The 21,764-nt window shown below is 34.8% G+C and overlaps 1 protein-coding gene across 2 annotated transcripts in view; it reads left to right on the top strand.

The window, feature by feature from the left end:
- CAP2 (cyclase associated actin cytoskeleton regulatory protein 2) overlaps positions 1 to 21,764 on the top strand; it is a 148,606-nt gene that overhangs the window by 99,742 nt on the left and 27,100 nt on the right. For both annotated transcript variants that reach the window (XM_031946810.1, XM_031946809.1), the window contains exons 5-7: positions 8,439 to 8,582; positions 8,943 to 9,028; positions 14,118 to 14,223. In XM_031946810.1, coding sequence (XP_031802670.1) covers positions 8,439 to 8,582; positions 8,943 to 9,028; positions 14,118 to 14,223 — 336 coding nt within the window. The remainder of the gene's footprint in view (positions 1 to 8,438; positions 8,583 to 8,942; positions 9,029 to 14,117; positions 14,224 to 21,764) is intronic.

Genomic DNA, 21,764 nt, shown 5'->3' with positions numbered 1-21,764 from the left:
CCGAAGCTGGGGATGCAGATCTCATGCAAGGAGGTTGAAAAAGGAAAAAAATTGGAAAATGATAATCCATATTTACTGTAAAAACTATATCTCCTACAGTTTCCCCCAGGCTCAGTTGGGCCTCAAAGGAGCTCTTTTTCTATAATCTGGCAACTACTGTGAGACCAGGGATACAATTAAAGCCAGAACAAGAAAAAGGCTATTTCACTACTGCTGTGCTGATCCAGAGTAATGCGTAGTGAACCCAGGGGACTCTGGAGATATCAATGAAAGTGAAAACAAGAGAATCCTTGAACACTGCAGGAATCATCCTCAGTAACTGTTTATGCAGCTTGTGAGTTTAAACATCATGTTTTACACTCCTATGGTATGGTTGAGAAACTGAACAGAGAGGAACCAGACTCCAATTTGAGAGGGATTTAATACTTTGAGAAGTTGGATTAGGAAGTGAATGGATGGAACTTTCTTTGATACATGTAATGTTTTTGATCTTACCATGTTTCTATTAAATTTAATTAAACTGTTTACTTAATTATGACCTTGAATTTTGAATGACTAAAGCAACCTTCCAAATCTGGAAAGAATAGAGAAATTTATTTCTATTCAGTATGTAGGGACTCAAATTAATGAATGACAAGTAATGATAGATCAGTCAGTCTTAGATTGAGCATGGTCTTAATAGGGAAGGGGAAGGCTGCTGCATGATTGTCACTTCACATGTCTTTCACATCTAAGATTTTTGCGACTCAGATGTGAATGGGAGAGCCTAAGGCCTTTGTTCATATATAGAACTACTTCCATATCATTCCAGAATAGATTTCTCTCCACCGTTCTAGTGGTCAGGAATAAGAATCAACATTTCAAGAAGTTGTTGCGTGTATGTATTAGCATCTGCAAGTGATTTTGATCTTTAAGTTAAAATCTCCACAGTTTTTAAAACTTGACAGCTGATGTAATCATTTATTAAGTTAACAATACCAAGCACTGTGCTAAGTGCTTGGTAAAGATAAAAAGAAAGGCAAGAATCAATCCCTGATCTCAAAAAGCTTACAGTCTGATGAGAGACAACATGCAAACAACTATATGCACCAAAGAAATAATATTAATCACTAGTGTGCTGAAAATTAGTACCAACCATGAACTCTTATCAATGTTATCTTCTTTTTTTCTTTTCTTTTATTTTCAATTCATGGAACAAAACAAGCATTTTAGTAACACAGTACAATAAAAGATTATTGCAATTACAATGAAATGCAAATCTACCATGTACAAGTTGCTATTCCCTCCAAATATTCAAGTTATCATGTAAATTACTTTTCTCCCTTAATCCCTCCCAGCCCTAGAGATAACTACTATTAGACACAAATAGATGTGTGAATAAATATAACATTATATATACACTTCTATTTATGCACTCTTTCTCTGCATGTAGATAGCCTCTTTCTTCATTATGTCATTTATTTTTAATTTGTATATTTATTATAACCAAAATTACTCAGTCGTTCAAAGTTTTTCTTTCTTAAAACAATATCACTGTTATGGTATATAATGTTCTCTTGGATCTGCTCACTTCGCTCATCATTTTGTGGAAGTCTATCCATATTTTTCTAAGATTACTGAGATCATAATTTCTTATAGTGGCATTCCATCACAACTTTGCACCACTTGTTCAGCCATTCCTCAATTGATGTGATTTCCAGTTCTTTGCCACCTCAAAAAAAGGACTACTATAAACATTCACATTCAAAGTTATAATCACTATTTGTGAATTTCCCTCTGTCTTATTTTTACTCACTACTTTCCTTTTCATCTTCTCTTTTTTACCTTATCCCTTTTACCTTATCTTTTCCTTCCCTACCCTCCTAATTCCCACTTCCTCCCATACTCCCATCCTTCTCATTCTTTCCAAAGTCTAAAAAAGGGAAGAGATTCATTTGGTATTTGCCCAGCAATTGCCTTTAATTGAAAACTAAATAAATTATCCTTGAAGTCATAATGGCAACACATTTGCAGTGTTTATGCCAGGATTCTTAAATTATTCTTAAATAACTGAGATCCTGTTTCTCAGTGACAGGTCATTTTCATAGCATGTGCCCAAGACATATTTAAGATTTTTAAAAAATAAGCTCCTTTGTTTCATTTCTTTGAAGTATTCTTTCTAATATATATTTAGAGTATATATTCTACTACTTCTAAGCTATCTTAATATCAAGTATTGTGAAAATATGGTTTTTCTTTTAGATAGCATTACAGATTAATCTGTTTTCTATCTGTTATATAAAAAAAGTAAGGATTCCTGCTGCCAGAATTAGTAAACATTATTTTTAATCTGTGGCAACACTCATCAATGACATAAAAGTATGTTCCTCTTGACCTCATTAATTAAACAAAAACACAACTTTAGGCAAAATATTACAGGAACACTTAGTTCCAAAGGAACAATGTTATAAATGGGATGTGCTGTCATGGTATAGGAGGAAAGGAGAAAAAACTGGTCATTGGCTGGTACCTCAATGAGACAAATGTGATCCCTGAATGTCCCAATATTGAAATAGGGTTGAATTAAGCAGAGTACTGAGACAAGCCTTAAATAGAGAGTTGCTTGAGAGAGGGAATAGGAATTAGAATATTACTCGAAAGAGATTCCAGCACAAGGGGAAATTAAAGGAAACCTTTGGAGTTCAGCAAGAGAGTAGACTAGTCTTGAAGACCGGACCAATTATTAGTGTATGTCACAGAAGTTTGTTTGTTTGTTTAAAAAAAACACACACACACACATTGAGCAGGGATTTTCTTAGAATACATTAATAATAATTTTTAAAAAAACATTCTTAGCTTAAATATCTATATGTAGTGGATGCCTGCATGAGATTTCTTCCTCTTTATTCTGTGACATATTTTTTTTCTTTTTTAATAGAAAAAGAACTCTCCTTTTGAATTTCTTTTTGAGTTTAACAGAAATTTATTTTATCTCACCTCCTTCTCCATTATAAAAGAAAAACAAATCTCTTATAGTAAATATGCATAATTAAGCAAAACAAATTCCATCACTTACAGGTTTAAACAAATCTATCTTTCATTCTTTGCCCTAAATCCATCACCTTTTTCACAGGAAGTGAATATGGGTATTCTTAAATCATGTATAATCATTGCATTCATTACAATTCCTACAGCATTCATAGTTGTATTTATTGTTTGCTTATAATTGAGTAAATCATTGTACTAGTTCTATTCATTTCGTATTTCATCAGTTTATAAAAGTCTTCAAAACATTCATTTTTATAATATCAAAGTGATAGTAAATAATTTTCTTCTGGGCTGTTCTTCACTTTGTATCAGTTCGTATGAATTTTTAAATTCTCTTTAAAATTATTTTCCCTCATTTAAAATGAGGAAAAATAATACTTACATCATAACAGTATTCCATCACATTTAAATGCCACAATTTGTTTTTTACTTCAAGAATTCCTCACAAAGAGCATGATGTGATTTCCATCCCCAGCCCACAGGTAAACTCTTTACTATAGCTTAATGAGATCAATCTTCAGCTTTAGTTCTTTCTATAAAATAAATCAGGTACTCATATGACTAAACTGAGATAAGAATGATAATACATATCAATCTTTCAGCTCTAAAGAAGAAGTTAAGGTCACAAAGACCTGTAGGTCTTGGGATACTCTTTGAAACAGATGTACTGTGGGGCTAATATATCTCCCAGAAATATTTTTTCCTGGAAGTTGTTGGATAAAGAATGAAATGGATAGCTCATTTCTGGCTCAGTAAGCATTTTAAATGCTTAAAGTCCAAAATAGAAATCATTGTCTTTTTTTAAAAATTCATCCCACTTTATACTTCCTTATTTCTATTGAAAATGACACCATCCTTCCCATCACATACACTTACCACCTTCATGTTAGCTTCAGTTCCTCTCTCTCCCTTACCCCACAATTTTAACCAGTTGCCTAATTTTGTTATTTCTACCTCCACAACATCTCTCAAAAATATCTCCTCCCTGCTTGTACAACCACTACACTAGTCCTGGCCCTTGTCTCTTTCTGCCTGGTCCATTACAACAACTTCCTAATTAATCTCTTTTCCCATCTCTTCCCAATTTTAATCCATCCTCCACACAGCTGCTATAATGATTTTCTGAAAATGCCAGTCTGACCATGTGATTACTCCTTTAAATAAACTGCAGTGGCTCCCTATTACTTATAGCATAAAATAAATTCCACTACTTGGCTTTTAAAACCTTCACAATCTGATCCTATAACTTACTTTTCTCATCTTGTTACACTTTACTCCCCTTCCTTTACTCTGTGACCCAGTCAGACATTTTTCACTTTGGTACCTACAAACTTACTTCCTGTCCTCTCTGCACATGGACTGCTTTCCCTCATCTCATTCGGTAAGAATCTGTTCTTTTTTTCTTCAAAACCTAATTTAAATTCCACCTCCTACACAAGAATTTTCTTTTGTTTTTCCTAGCTTCTAGTACCCTCCCCTGAAAAATTACCCTTTAGTAATGTTATTCATATTTTGCATGTACTTATAAGGGCAGCTAGGATAGAGCAAAGAGCCTGGAGTCAGGAAGAATCTGGACATCAGATACTTATTAGCTATGTGACCCTCGACAAGTCACTTAACCCTATTTTCTTCAGTTTCCTCATTTGTAAAATGAACTGAAAAAGGCAAACCTCCCCAATATCTTTGTCTAGAAAACTCCAAATCGGGTCAGATACTACTGAAGTGACTCCACAACAAGAATATATTTATATGTGCTTGAGATCCTCTCATTAGAATATTAGCTCCCTGAAGACAGCAATAGTTACATTTTTGGTTTTGCATCCCTATCACTGAACACAGTGTCTACTACATAGTAGACATTTAATATTTGTTGTTTGATTATTCCACTTGGAATCTATAAACATATAGTACCTTAAAATCTATGGACTATAGAAATCTAAGAGAATTTCTTCCCATCCTTGGGACTATCTTTTGCTTTGTAAAATGTGAATTTGCCTAAGGAACATGAGTAAAGGAAGCCTGAAGAAAAGTCAAAGAATGATTGCAGAGTAGGGTCATTCCAGATATGTATTACCAATGAGTGCTTGGGTTGTTAACCAAATAAGGAAAAATGCCACTAAACCTCTAAATAAAGAAATTCTTGAGACCTATTAAGTGACTGACTCTTTTCTCTAATTAGGAAAATTCTATTTCAGTTTAATTCAATAAATATTCATTGAATACCTACTGTGTGCTCAATGCTTAAGTAGGTGAAAGTGTCTTTTTATCATCCTCCTCCCCTGTTAGCCTTTTGTTAAGCCTTCCTGGAAACAGACCAGAGAGCTAACAACATTCTCTATCTATTTTGAATCCCCACTGCAAAAGTTCAAAAAGAGCTGGAGAATGTAAACCTACTTTAAATTGTAAGAGAAAACTGTTGGCACAGAATAAAAGCTTTGCTGTTTATTAGAACAGACTCATAGCCGTGGCACTCAATACTTCCAGCCTTACATGTTTAATGCAGGGAAAAGGGGTAGGGGAAAACAGCTCTGACTTTCTGCACGCTATTGCCAAACTGAGGCAGAAGCAGACTTTCCCAATCTTTATGATGTCTTGATCAGATAATTGATATAAAATATCTTCCCAAATCCTCTGTCTTCTCAAATTTTATGGTTTGTTCTTGGGAAATCAGAGATAAACAAAATTCAACTTAATAAATCTATCTAAAATTATAAATACATAGGCCCTGGTTGTTTTTCTCTGAGGGCGATAGGCCAGCAATCAGCAACATTTCAGCCCTCCTGGCTTTTCTCAAAGGTTCCCCGCAATAAGACTGTTTTGGCTTTGCAGATTGTTGCAGCTGGGTCTCAATGTGGCAGCCACAGACCAGCATTTGGTGCCTTTGAGAGAATGCTCTAAGAGACTCCTGATCATGCATTGCATTGTGGTTACTTTGCTGCTTTCAGTAGATAGAAATGTTTGCTTCTTAAACATTGATCCAAGAAAGGCTTTTTAAGCCTGACATATATGTTATTCATATATGTTATTCAGCCCTTTCAGTCATGTCTGTGATCTGCATGACCCTGTTTGGGATTTTTCTTGGCAAAGATACTGGAATGGTTTGTCATGTCCTTCTCCAGCTTATTTTACAGATGAAGAAACTGAAGCATAGAGGGTTAAGTGATCTACCCATGGTCACACTGCTAGAAGTATCAGACTGGATTTGAACTCACATTTTTCTGACTCTAAGCACAGCACTCTATCCACTGTGCCACATGGTTGCCTTGTGACCTGCTCTTACAAAACCAAGGAATCTTTTCCACTCTGGGAAATAATTTCTTTCCCCAGAAGGCAGCTTGGTGCAGTGAAAAGAGCATTGCCTTTGACATCAGAGGATGAAGATTCAAAACCCTCCCCTAATTACCACCTTTGTGACACTCAAGAAATCATTTAACTTCCTTGGGTTCCAGTTTCCCCAGCTGTAAAGTGAGAGAATTGGGCTGGATGGGTACCAAGATTTCTACCAGGTCTAGATTTGATAATAAGGCCCCAGGTTCCATGCATTTCTGAGATCCTACTCAAAAAAAAAAAATCTTTCTCTTGATCTATGTGTATAAAGTGAAATGCAGTAGAGAAACTGAGAGATTAGTCAAGTATTGACTTAGAATGTTGGAGATTGCTTCCTTGGTTCCCTTTGAGACACAGAAAAAAATCCTGCCTTCTAAAAGAAGCCTTTTCCAACTCTTGCCTTAATACTGGGGTCTTCACTCTGCCAATTATTTTCAATTTATCCTCTGTGTTTCTTGTTTGTATGCAAGTGTTTGCATGTTCCCCCTACCGCATCAGACTGTAAGCTCCATTTTTTGCCTTATCTCTTAATATAGCACCTGGTACATGGTTAGTGCTTAATAAATGCTAGTTGACTGATTTATCTGACATACCTATCAAAGAGACCCGTATATTGAATTAAGAACTTTAATAAGTTTGCTAGTTTCCATTTTTGTAGGATTTAAAGGTGCTATATAAGGAAAAGGAATTTGAAGATATATTTCACAGATAATTGTAAACTTTGGCAGCTTCTGCAGCTGAAGATGGGGACAAGGAGATGACATAGACAATAGAGCACCAGGCCTGGAGGTGGGAGGACCTGAGTTCAAATGTGGTCGCAGATGCTTGCTACCTTTGACATGTTACCTTACCCTGCTTACCTCGATTTTCTCATCTGTAAAATGAACTGGAAAAGCAAATGGCAAAAAATTTTAATATCTTTGCCAAGTGACTTGTGCCCAAGTGGTATCACTCAACAATTAAAAAAAATAAACTAAAGATAACTTCCTTCATCTTTCCTTCTTTTTCATCTCTATCAGGAAGTTTCTAGTAGTGGTGATTATTTTTAAAATAGAGGTTCCAGGTGCTTGATGAGAATGACTGTGAAGCAAGCAAATTTTGAGCAAAGGACTGGACTTTCAGGAAATAGGTTTTAATTAAAGGCAGTTCGCATCTCTTCGGTTGCTCATATCAAGGCTTAATAAGTTACTAAATGTCAAATCACAAAGAGGAAATGATTGGATATCAGAATACTATTGTTTTTACTTCTTAAAGTTAAGAAGTTGGCAGAAAAAAAGAAATTGTGAATTAATATAGCATTTCTATACTGGCTATTACAGTAATATTTTTTCCACCTGACTGGCATGTCAGGTGATTAGTTCAGCAGAAGTCACAGTTTCTAGTAATTATGACCAAGTTTATACAACATTCAGGGAACTTCACAAATTGGCAAGTACAAACTGAGTTTGTATTGTTTTGAAAGACCAACCAGATCACTCCAAATAGAAGAAAAACAATTTTAATTTTTAGTTTTTCACTGGCATTTTGGGAATAGTTAAAGCTATTTATGAAAGTTATGCTGGAAAGTACATTGGAAGTAGTATTTAAGAAAAAACTGGGTACTAATCAGTTCTGCCCTGACCAAATCCTATGTGATCCAGGGGAAAATCATTTCTTTATAATGAAGGTTTGACTTGCTCATCTGCAAAGTAGAATTAGGATTCTTGAGCAACTTATCTCACAAGATCCTCAAATGAGATCATCTTTACCAAGTGTTAGATACTTTCTTCATTGGTGTTTCATTTCACTATATGCATTATGAACCTTGACTGCATAAAAGGGTTTTGATGCTATTGTATTTTTTAATATCTTACAAGAGAATAATGTTAACCTGGAAAAATATGTGAATTTTTGGAAGTTTGGGAGATGATTATTTTAACAGAGGAAAAAAACAACTCATTCTGTTCTGGAAACTTCACTTATGTTTACTTTAGGCTATCAGACAAATGGAATATCTTGGCAGCTTCTAATTAGACCAACATGGATGAGCATCTTTGTTTCTGTTCTGTCTTCAATAGCAATATTTTTTATTTGGCTATTTGCAGAATGATGTGGCTGCACTTCTCAAACCAATATCAGAAAAGATTCAGGAAATACAGACTTTCAGAGAGAGAAATCGGGGAAGTCAAATGTTTAATCATCTTTCAGCTGTGAGTGAAAGCATCCCTGCACTGGGGTGGATAGCAGTGGTAAGTCTAGACCATAATTTGTAGATTCCTCATCTTGGCACTCTTTTGGTAGTTGAAGTCACAGCTAATATTTATACACATAAAAAGATATAACTCCCTTTTCCTGTTTCTTCATCTTTAGCCCGATGCATTAGTGTAGACTTTTTCCTCTTTCTTTTCAGCCTATGCCAAATATTTATTCTGCTTAACGTGTTCTGTGCAATCTATGATATCATGCTCTGTAGCCTTAATGCACTCATTTTTTTGCTTAATAGCTTTAAAGTATCACTACCTCCACTGCTCATCTTTTTTTCTCTGAACCATTTTCTTGCTTTGTTATTTTTTTTCTTCTATGCTGGGGTGATGGTGCTGTTCTCTTAGTCCCCCAAACCCGGTCCTTATGTCAAGGAGATGAATGATGCTGCTACATTTTATACTAACAGGGTCTTAAAGGACTACAAACACAGGTATGTTGCCTTATTTTATTATCCTTACTTTGAAGTTGATTGTTTGGAAGTAGTCAGGGAACTGTTGTTTAGTAGAGCCCACTATTTCTTTCAGAAATCTCTGAAATTCAATTTATGTACATAGACAAAACAAAATCAGAAATGAAATAAATATCCAGGTATTCAAATATCACTTCTTTATTATTATTGTTGTGATGAACACCCTCTCTAGTTTTGTGTACTTTGTATGTTTTCCCCATTTTTGCTATAATGTAAAAATAGGTCACATATCTAGAAGTGTTTTAAGGTTTATAAAGAGTTTTAATCACAATAGTTCCAAGAGGGTCTGTAATGCAAATATTATTATCCACATTTCACAGATGAGAAAACCAAGATCCAAAATATTTTGAATGCCTCACACCTGGTCTCAGCTTCATAATATAAATCTCTTTCCATTATATTACTTCATTTTGCATCTTCTTTAGTAATATCAATTTGTGAATGTCAATAATTTGTAAATAAGGAAAGGAGAAATCAGAAAATGAAGCCATGTAAAGAAGAAAAGGGCAGATGAGAGAAGGATCCTGGTTTGAAATCAGTAAGACAAGGAATAACAATATCTCGAATTTAAAAGTATTCCCAGGAGGCTGCCATGTCACATTTAACCATCAATTTATATTGAATTCAAAATACATCCACAAAATGTTCTCATATTTTCCTCAGGAGCTCTTGCCTAATAACTTCTTTCTGTCATGTATCTAATGCAACTGATTTTACCTTGTGTTAAATAAGTACTTTCTATTTTTATTTACATATTCATTACATGCGTTCACATGAAATGCCATCTTATCCAATTCAACCCATTGTCTGACTCCATCAAGATATTCTTGGAGTCTTCCTGTCATCTAGCATGTTAGGGATCTCTCTCAGATTGACATCATGTGCAAAAGGGATGACCTCTCTATGGCTTCATCTAAATCATCAACAGAAATATGCAATAGGGCCAGAATCAAAGATCTGAGACACTTCATCACTTCTTTCCAAGATGACACCAAGTAATTTGGAATCAAACTAACTATACATCTTCTAGCCCAAATCTCTGGTTTTTTTTTTTTCCTCATCCAAAGAAATGATTTGCTAAGTGCTTGGCTAAAAATTATGTAAACATTACCTGTACCATTACTGTCAATTCTCAACAATAGTGAATTGGCACATTGCATAGAATTCTAGACCTGAGTCATAAAGAACTGAGTTCAAATCTGGCCTCAGACACTTGACTGTGTGACCCTGGACAAATCACCTAACCCTATTTGCCTCCGTTTCTCATCTGTAAAATGAATTGGAAAAAGAAATGGCACACCACTCCAGTACCTTTGTCAAGAAAACTCCTAATGAGGTCATGAAATTTCTCTTGGGGGGAGGGGCGAGGAAGGGGAAGATACCACTATTGTTTTTGTAACAAATCTATATATTTCAAATGAAAGTGAATTTGGAGTACTGAATTATTAAAATCCCACTTTACCCTCCCAGTATAGCTTTAAGAGTGGGAATAAGAGAAAAACAAGCATATTGTATAATAAATTATAATTTTAAGTGGCAAATGAAACAAATAATTATAAATAATATATAAATGTATACTATATTTTATAGTACACTTCTATATCGTTCATCTTAGCTTTTTGCTTATTTCAAATTTTGGCTGAAATTTCATTGTCACCAATAACACCATCATTTCTTTCACAGAGAGTAGACATATTTTGACTAAATATCATGGCTGTAAGCTATATACTAAAGTCAAGTCCAACTCTGGGAATTATTCTTGGATAACTCAACAAAAGGGATCTGGCATCTTTATTGTTCTCAGTAGACATGATTCTTTGTGAGTCAGGAACAGCTATTCCCCCAAGAACTATCATTCTTTCCTTTCTCTCCTGGTAATATCACTACTCATACAGAGAGTTTGGGCTGTGTTAAATTATCCAGACAGAGTTGAGTCCAAATTATCTCTCGTTTTTTAGATTTCATAGGACATTATAACATGAATTACTTGATGGTAATAGGATTGCAAGTCATTTTCCCTTTTAAAACATGAAAGCGATAATTGCTAAAAAGGTCCCCTTCATATTAGTGATTGTTGGAGGTAAAAAAAAAAAAAAATCTGTTAGTACCCTCTACTCTTACACACACACACACTGACTCAAGTTACTTAAGCCACATTTAGCATTGATTCAGAAGGACACTAACATTATCCTACAAGAACAGAAAGAGAACACCTGACATCACTTAGCCTTCCTTATTTTTCTTATATACCAACTTGGAAATGTTTGATTTTCCTATTAATGTGTCCTCCTCTCTACTTGCTTTACTTCCCAAGCATCACTCCTTTTCTCTGTATTGGGGAAGGGTAGGGTGGGGAAGTAGTAATACCTTTTACCAGTTGGCATCTCAGCTGTAGTACTGAGGAGCTGAGATTTTCTCCTCTACTGAGGAGCTGAGATTTTCTCCTCTATAAGACTTAGTGGTCTGACACCACAAAAAAGACTCTAAGACTAGTTCATAAATGTTAGAATTTGGCTGGAAAGAGTATTTTTAGCAACATCAAGAGCAAATCTATTAAAAGCCTTGTGGAATAGTTGCCAGAACAACTCATTCACCTCGCTTCCAGTAAAACCAGAACCCTGGCCATAAACTCTCTCATCACTGCCAGAGACAGACCACCCCAGGGATACAGAATACCTACCACCCTGAGTGAATACCTACTTTTGCTTTTTTAATATATGTTGTATTGTTCCCAAATGCATGTTAAAGCAATTTAAAACATTTTTTTTTAAATTGCGAGTTTCAAATTCTGTTCCTTCCTCCTACCCTTCCCTTCCACATCCCTGAGACAATAAGCAATCACATACAGGTTTACATGGGCAATCATATAAAACATTTCCACATTAGTTACTTTATACAAGAAGATTTGAATAAAAGAAAAAGAATGAAAGAAAGTGAAAATGGCATGCTTCAGTTTGTATTCAATCAATGTCAGTTCTTGCTCTACATTGCAGACATACCCAAGCTTGCTTCATTCTTCCAGTACTTGCAGTTTCATTCAGGATCTACAGAAAATTTTCACAGTATTTTGTGGGATACTGTAGTCTCTGAATAATTCTTACCTTTTAAAAAAAAAGTCAGGAAAACTAAAAGACAAGTTGATGACTTCTGATTTTCTTCCTTTTGTGGAGCATTTTTAAGCATCTTTCATTAAAGGACTGTTTACAGTATACTGAGTTTACAATACAAACAAGTGTATTGACTGATATCCCCCCACAGTGAGAGACCAGAATAAACTAGTTGTTTTGGCTTCATCATTTGGCTTTCTTTTATCCCTGTGTTGTCCCTCGTGCAGATTTTTCCATGGTAATTGTAGTTGATTCTGTTATCCTTTAGTAAATACTTCTAGCCCAAGGCTTCTTAACATTTTTTATGTTACAAATCTCCTTGATAGTCTCATAAATAAGTCTATAAGTATCTTCTCAGAATATCTTTAAATCCATAAAACTAAGTATATGTGATTACAAAGGAGATCAATTTATATATATATACACACACACACACATACACATACAGATATATAGATTATACACATTTATATATATATATATATATACACATATATACTGTTATCAATATGTAGATTAAAAATAAGTTCATGGACCCTAGGTTAAGAAACCCTGCTCTAGCAGGTCATTGAAGTATTTTTTAAAAAAATAATATACCCAAATAGAACTTCAGGGGAAGACAGACAAGATGGATGGTTTTGGAATTTTATAATATGCTTTTTAATAAAGCAAGCTGAATATGATATCCAGTTCATATATAATCAACATGGTATCCTTTGTACATTGGAATGTTCATGTTCATAGATAGGTGTTTGTCAAGTTCTGAAAAAAAATTAAAATATAGGTAAATATATGCATCTAATTTTATAACTGTGAGTCTCCCTTTCCAATACTTTATCAATTAAAATCTGGGCACTGATGGATTAATGGACCAATTTAAATTAAGATATACTTGTTACAGCAAAGAAAATGGTTTTGCCCACCCAGGTTTACATAAACTTGAAGTCAGGAAGACTGAGGTTCAAATCCTTCTGACACAATAACTATGTCACCACTGATAAATTAACCTCAGGCAATTTCAACTCTTTCCATTGCAAAATGAGAATAACAATACTTGTATCTACAGTTGTTGCAAATATATACAATTACATATATGTATTATATATCACACATATATATTTGTTCAATATGTACCTCATTTTTTCTCCCAAAATTGGCTTATACAAAACCAAGATGTGACCAATAATCATACCACTTTTGTCCTCTAGTTTACCTTAGATAAGAGGCAGAAGTCACAAAGAGGTGTCCCCTCTACTCTATTTTTTCCTTTAGTTTAATATGATCCACAAACTTTCCTGTTTGAGGTTGCCTTGCCTGGGCTCTAGGACAGCTTCATCCCACATTTCCTTTGCCTTTCAATTGTCCAGTCACCTAACTTACACAGTAAAGGTATTTTTATGCAACAGTTCTTCATACTTTTTTTTCCAAAAAATCACCACATACAGTTGTAATTATTTATTTATACCTTTGCATTTTAAAGAGTTTTCATTAAAAGAATACAGTCTATATTTTGGGGGGTAGCCTTTAGAAATAGTATGATACATACATGTGCACATGCACAAATATATACACACAGAGACACACACATTTGTGTATGTTTATTGAGAAAAGTTTTAAAAATAAAAAAAATCAGTCCTAAGATGAAACTCTTAGATCCATGAATATATAAAAGCTTGCCCATATTTGGAGAAATAGAAGAAATTTCCAGATTTCTTAACTTATCCCACTTAATTTGTGATTTCTTTTACTTCTTTCATTAATATAGACAGAAATCAAGTCTGGAATATGCAGATGATTTCCACATGCGTTTTTTCTCTCCTTGGAGATAAATGGGGGAGAAGATATAAAAATAGAAATTGGTTCAGGTCTTTTCTATTAGTAGATGTAAATGTAGCATTTAAAAAATCATCACTCTCTTATGATTATGTCTTTCTCTGATTAAGTGACTTACGCCATGTGGATTGGGTAAAGTCCTACCTGAACATCTGGACTGAGCTTCAAGCATACATCAAGGAACATCATACTACAGGCCTTTCTTGGAGTAAAACTGTAAGTGTCCCATTTCCCTCCGTGTCACACCCAAGGCTTCTTACCCATGAGCCCAAGAAAACTAGCCCAGATTTTTAGGTGAGAATCTTCTCTAGAAAAAAGCACATAACTTCCCACCTATATATTTCCTTAGCTTGATGATTTCTCTCTGCTAAATAAATAAATGAATAAAAAAGCATTTTTTAAATGCATGCTATATGCCACACATTGTTTCAAAGTCCTGGGGAAACAAATACAAAAAAGGCAGTGCCTGCCTTCAAGAATGTTACTTGTGATATGTAACATGGAGGGGAAAAGGAACCAGGGAAGGGTGAAGTCACAGAGACACAGAATGATGTACTCTTTCCAGAAGAAACGGAAGTATTATTTTGGTTACTCTTTCCAGAGCAAGAAGTGCTAAGTAGGGAAGGGTAAGAGGAATAGAATCTGTAGGAAGATAGGAATTAGAAAAACAATGTAGTCAGGTGCCTGATGCTCTCACCCCGACACTGAGGAAGTAAGCATACATCCATTTGGGAGAGTTCATAGTAGGAAGAGCATCAAAGACCAGTTCTGGTACCCAGCAATGGTGAGAGACAAAAAGAGAAATGGAGATAGCAATAGGAGACTGATATAATGCCAAAGTACTCCTAACAACTGCCACTTTAACTTGAAGTTAGAATACCAATTTGTCAAATTTTATAGAACTTTCTCTGCCATATTTATTCTTTTTTTAATAATTTTATTACCAGAGAGTGTTGCTATGATTTCACACAGATTTTTTAATTTTTTTATCTGTTTCTGTTAAGAGTGTTTATCTGAAATTTCTTGTCAAAGATAGGGCTCTCTTCTTTCATGACTTTCTTTCTCCTTCATCCAGTCTTTCAAGCTGCTGGAAGTTGATGTTAGTACAGAAATATGAATATCATGGCAGAGGGTGTGGTCACACAAGACAGCCTGAATCTTCTGAGTTTGTACACCCTTTTGCTTTGAGTTTACCTCCACCAGATTCAAATATCTGATGTTCTGTATCTACTCTGTATTATCAACATAATTAACATTAATGTAGATCTTAATGATATACTAGGCACTATGTTAAACACTGCATAATTATCTTATTTAATCCTCACAATAAGGTGGTTATTAAGAAAGTAGATGCTATTATTATTTCCATTTTACAGATAAGGAACCTGAGGCAAGCAAGGTTAAGTTACTTGTCCAGGGTCACACAGCTAGTAAATGTCTGAGGCCAGATCTGAACTCGTCTTCCTGACATCGGGCTCAGTACTGTATCCACTGTGCAACCTAGCTGCATAAATAAAGGAGAAAAAACAATTCACAACATGTATAACTTTTCCTTCTGTTATGTTCTCACAATTCATGAAATTGTTGTACATATGTGTATGTGTTTTGGTATCCAAGTTTTGATAGCAACCATTGCAGATCTTTTTCAGCATTGCCTATAAGCAGGTTGTCTGTCTAAGGCAAATTTCTTATCACTATCATTATAAATTTTTTGTCATTAAAAAGAAACAACTAGGTCTTTGTAACAGTAAGGTGATTAATAACATGTTCTGTTTAGAGATCAATTGACAATCGAGATTCCTTAGACTAATTACTGTCTCATTATATTATAATGTCAGTAAACTTTTAGTCTGCATTTTTCAGCTTACAAAATCGAATTGCTCTCACATACTTTAGTAGTAATCTAAAAATAAATAAAGATAAATTAAATTGTATGGAAAGTCTTAGATGAAATGAATTACATTAAATAGCAGTTCTGTGCTAAATAAATATAACAAAATAAAATATGTTTTATTTATTTTAATCAGATTAAATCTACTCTCTCAGCTTCCTATATTCTACTCCAGTTGAGAACACAGGAAGAACTAAACACATTACAAACACATATAGTCAATCAGAACAGCTTTCTTTATTGACCATGTCCAAAAAGATTTTTGTCTCCTGCACTCTTGAGTTCTTCACTTGCCTATTAATAGTGAGTCACTCGTTACATGCTTAGTCCTCTAGAATCATGGTTGGTCATTGCACTGATAGTTCATTCAGCAGAATTATATCCCATTACATTTATATAGTATAACTTGTTCATTGATTCCCTAATTTGTGGGTACCCCCTCAGATTCCCATTCTTTTCTAATTCAAAAAGAGTTATAAATAATTTTTGTACCCTTATAGTTTATTTGCTTAGGTGTAACCCCTTCCTTAATCTATCCACTTTCTAATTCTCCCTCCACACCTCTTCCCTGTCCCTCCTATTTCCTTGTTGAGTGGATTATATTTCCATACCCAATTATGTATGTAATTGTGTTTGTATGTTTTTCCTTCTTTTGACCAGTTCAGATGAAAGTGAAGTTCAAGTGTGAGCTCTCTCTCTACTCCCACCCTCTTCCTTGGTTTTTATATGTATCCTGATTATGAGAGATGATTTTCCCTAACCTCTCTTTCTCCTCTATTCCAATATATTATTCTTCCACTATCTTTCTCCTCTTCCACATTCTTTCAATCTTAAAATCCTCAGTACATAAAAGAAGCAATTCCAGGTCTTGTCTAATTGATCTTCTTCTGTGACTTCTGATGGTGATAGGGAAATATGTGCATGTCATCTCATTTTTAATATAAAGAAATTATCCTTGTTTAATTCTTTATCATTGCATATTCATATTTACTTTTCCATGTTTCTTTTCATTCATATATTTGAACTTCAGAGTTTCTTTGCAGCTCTGATCTTTTCATCAGCAATGTCCAGGACCTCCCTATTTGGGAACATCACTCCACTATGCAGATCTACTTTCAGTCTGCTCAGGATTTGTGACTCAGAATTGGGTAGTTATAAGTTCCAGTTCGCCCCTGTCTCCATCTCAGTGTCTGCCTTTCTATGGACCTGATGGTACCCTGGTAAGAATGTAAGATATCCCCTCAAGCTAGGGTACTAGAGGACTTCATGCAAGCTCACTTCCCTGGCACTCCCCAGTATCCACAGACCTTCCTGTCTTTTTTCTCTATACTAAGCAAGGCTGGACAAGTGAGTCACTGTGGCACTTTGTGAATTTCCTCATCAAGATTTGGTCTGGCTCAGTTTCTAGGTTTGTTTAAAGACATCTACGTGAAGTGAATTCATCATATTACTTCTTACCACTCTGCCATTTGACTCTAACTCTTTTGCTCTGTGGGATGTCAAAAAGAAAAGTAAAAAGTGAATGATTCATTAAAGGAAAATATTTAGTCATTCCTTGGTTTTGATGTATCCATTCAAACTTTCTATTAGCTGGGCACAAAGATACTATGTAACATAAATACTTAGTATAAGAAACTTGGGACCAATTTACATAGTTATGGGCATATTCCATTCAAATTATGATCCTTTACAAAGAGTATTTCAGTTCATAAAGGAAACAATACTGCTCAGTATTTGTACAAATAGTTTGATAGCATTGTCACAAAGACATGTTTTGCTGACATTTACACCTTTCTTTCCCAGGATCTGCCAGAAACTATACAAAGTACTAGAGATTTTGTGTGGACATTAAGGTAATTGTGGGTCTTTCTGATGTAGTCTTAGGAAACTTGTTAGTTGTACCTGATTTGAGTGGATATTTATACTAAATGATTTCCAGAATTCCTTCCACCTCTAAATTCCATAGTTCTGTGTGTTATTTTGCACTTGTTGCCAAAGAATTCTCTCTCTAATTTTTTGGTTTCTACCCCAGATTCCAAAAATACATTTTTATGTGTGGTTTGAAAAATGTGAAATCATGATAAGGCTCTAGTGAGTGACAGAATAAATAATAACACAGTCCGCTCTTACAAATAGTCAAATAGATTTCTCTTCACTTCCACTTTTTAGGACACAACAAAAAAAATGAATTATATAGAGTTATAACATGAATCATGGAGTCCTTGCAAAGCAGGGCAAAAGGGATTTTTACAGTTTTCATAGGGGTGTGCTTATGGGAAATAAGAAACAACATTAGGAAGAAGTAGTTGTTCAAATAGCCATTTGGAGATTTCTCTTAAATTCCATCTTGATATAGAAGTAATTTATAGTTAGGTTCTTATTGTTTCATATGAGCATGATTAAGATAGCAAAGTTCAACTTGACATCTTCGGTGTTTTCTACTATTATTTGTTTTTCTTCTTTTTCCTTAAATTGGGTTTAGAGGTAAAAAGAAAATGGACTTATAGTATCTTTTTTTAAAGTAATTGACAGCATAGGCTCTGAGAATTAAGGTTTCCAAAGGAAGATTTCTCCTGAAAAATATCTGTCCTATGTTCTGTGCTCACAGTTGGAGCCATATTTGCTTGTTACTACTTCTTGACCTTTGCATTTAGTCTACAGCTGTACCAGGCAACTGTTGTTTCTTTCAGTTGTCACTGCTGAAATGTAAGATTTTTTGAGTGATCTCTCCTTAGAACAATGTGGCAGGAGGAGGAAGAGAGTGTGTGTGCGTGTACCCACAAGTGTGCACCAATGTGGGCATAACAAAATGAACAGCTGTAGAGAACACCACCAAGAATTCCTTGTAGATGCTTAGATTTACTGTGATGACAGTCTTTCTCACTTCAGCAGCCTCTCTTTGCCGCATGAAAACAACTGCCGAATGGATATACTCTAATGAGTTCTCTTGAGCCTACTTAATACCAAATGCTACTTATAGTTTGTATTTAAACTTGGTCACTGGGCAATTTTCTCTTCATGTTAGGTTTATATAACATTCTTCAAAGTTATATTCTGAAGGAATTTGAAGGAGACTATTTAAGATAGTCTCTCGGCAGATAGGCAATGGGGACACAAGTGTTTATGGTTGCCTCTAGCCAATCAAATGTGTACTATATAATATCCTTGAGTAATGTTGTCAAACCAAGTGACTAGAGCAGAAAGATAGAGATTAATTCTTCATCCCTGTGGTTACTTGTTTCTTCCATGAATTATCCAAATTATTGCCCGTATCTTTATTTTATTTTGCTCAATATAAATATTGTCTAATAAAGATCAAGAAAAGAATAGTGAGTTGAAAAGGGAACAAATATTTCCTTAGCTTTTTCAGTATTTCTGCTTTTTCTGTTCATTCTTCTTGCTGATTTATGTGAACACTTAGGTCTTTTACCATAATTTACATGTGTTCAATACAGATCCACACATATGTTAGTGTCCAATAAATGAATGAAACCATTTATTAAGCACTTCCTATGTGCCAAGTACAGCTTTATGAGAAACATTAATGGGTTTTTACAGCCAAAGAATTTATCACTTAGTGCCCAGACTTTTAGTAAAAAGGATTCCTCCATATTTAACAAAGCTGGTCCTCAGAAAGAAGAGGTAGACTATCAATAGTAAAGCATTGGAAGACTTTCCAGAATAGCAAACTCTGCTGGAGCTTATTCTTCCTGGAATGTCTTTGAGAAAGCAAAGTCACCCACATACAGTAGTTAAACATCAAAGTGAGACTTTTGCACACCCACATGGCATGGGAAACACCGTGAGCAAAACAGATATCAATACAAAATCTGGCCATAGAGGCCAATTATTGACCATTTGCAGAAAAACAAATACAAACGAGAGTAGAAATGAGAATATTACACTATATGACCTTCCCTCTCATGACTGAGACATAGCATCCTTATTTTAGCATGTTCTTTCTGAGCACTGCTTTTCTTGTTAATGAAGTGCTTAATATAAAAGTCAGTTCTCCACCAACAAAGTGAAGCAGATTAAAAAAAAAAACCAACCTGCCTTTACTTAAATTAAGATTTAGCCAATGGGCATCTATATCTTAACCCCCTATAAATAATGAATACTGGGTAGCAGATCATTAAATATTTATGCCTTGAAAGTTTTCAGATGTTTGGGTTCTTCCTGTTGTTTTTTCTGAGATACTTGTGTGCTAGCAAAGAAACTGAAACTTTAATTTTATAAGTCTCATTTAGTAGTTGTGCCAGTCTTATGACTTGCCTTTAGCAAGCAAGTTAGATAGGTGGACGAACAGTCAGAGTAGTTAAGAAAACCTCTCCCTTAGCATTTTGGACCAATTTGAAAAGGTGAAACTCTTTCTTCACTGTAATGACTATGGTGCCTGACTTTCAGGTGTTTCTGGCCACACCTGCAGCCAACCCTCTTAATTGGTTTATTAAACTAGCTCAACCTCTGAGAGTAAATCCTTCAAATAGAAGGTTTCACAGGTGGCTCATTGCTTTTACTCTTTTATGTAAAAGGAGAAAAATGTAATGAGGGAGGAGGGAAGGGAAGCCAAATGGTTGTGACTAGTTCAAAATGGCACTGTGAATATCAACAATTCATAACAAAGTGCCAAAAGTGAAGATAATCACATGAGTAGGAAGTATAATAATAGTATAAATTTTTAAATGAAGGCTGGAAATCCAGTGGTAAATAGATAGATAGATTAGATCAGAGAAATCATAGAGCTATCATTCCTTTCTTCATTCATTCCACAAATACTGATCAACTACTCTGTTCAAAGTGCTTTGGGGGATTAAAAAAAATGTGTCAGACACAATCACTGACCTCAAAGAATAGTAGGTATTCATTCATTTAAGGTTTTTGAGCAAGGATAGACAGTAACAGAATCAAAAGAGTGCTTTAGGAAAATAACGGCTATGCTGTGCAAGATAGGTCAGAGGAAGGAAGGAAAGAAGGCACAGAGACAACTTAGTAAATTATTGAAGCATTGCACTAGAGAGGTAATTAAAACCTGAGGTAGAGTGGCAACAGTTGGAATAGAAAGGAAAGAATCATAGATTCAGTGTCATAAGGGAGCTGAGAAGCTATCTAACTCAGTACTTCATTTCATGAATGAGGAAACAAGATACATCACACAAGGAGTGTTGGAGGGAGAAGCTGGTCCTTTGACTTCTGTGGGACCAGATATTGAAAGAGAGTTTGGGAAAAAATATTGGAAAATTCAGATGAGATCATTTATAACATTTTGTGAATCTTGACATATTCTATAAATGCCAGTTATTATTACTAGTATTAGTCCATCTTCATTACCCGAGCCTTCTACTGTGCCTTTACTGAGCTCAAGCAGTATTTTTTGTAGGACAAAACAGGGGTTGGCTAGGAAATATCTAACAGCCCAACTAGAGCAGGATTGGGGAAGGGGGTGTTTTGCATACATACTTTTAAATTTAATCTGCATTATTAATACTTTCTTAAGCTTCAAAAATCAACAAAACAATAAATAAAGCCCCTGATTTGTAATCCTTCTGAGGTATAAATTCACAGAAAATATAATAATCCAGGGACAGCTAGATGATGAAGTGAATAGAGTACCAGCCCTGGGGTCAGAAGGACCTGAGTTCAAATCTGATCTTAGACATGTAACACTAATTGTGTGATCCTGGGTAAGTCATTTCACTCCAGTTGTCTCTCAAAAAAATTAATAATCCTCTCTCAGCTATTAGAGCATGACTTCAGCACAACCATGAGTGAAAGTTAGTAATAAAATTTGGGAGTCATCTGCATAGAGTTTTTGAATGAGCACTACCAAAATGGAAAAAGTATAGAGAAGAAAAATATCAATATA

This window comes from Sarcophilus harrisii, chromosome 1 (assembly GCF_902635505.1).
Source record: "Sarcophilus harrisii chromosome 1, mSarHar1.11, whole genome shotgun sequence".
Taxonomy (NCBI): domain Eukaryota; kingdom Metazoa; phylum Chordata; class Mammalia; order Dasyuromorphia; family Dasyuridae; genus Sarcophilus; species Sarcophilus harrisii.
This window is presented reverse-complemented; position numbering and strand designations above follow the sequence as displayed.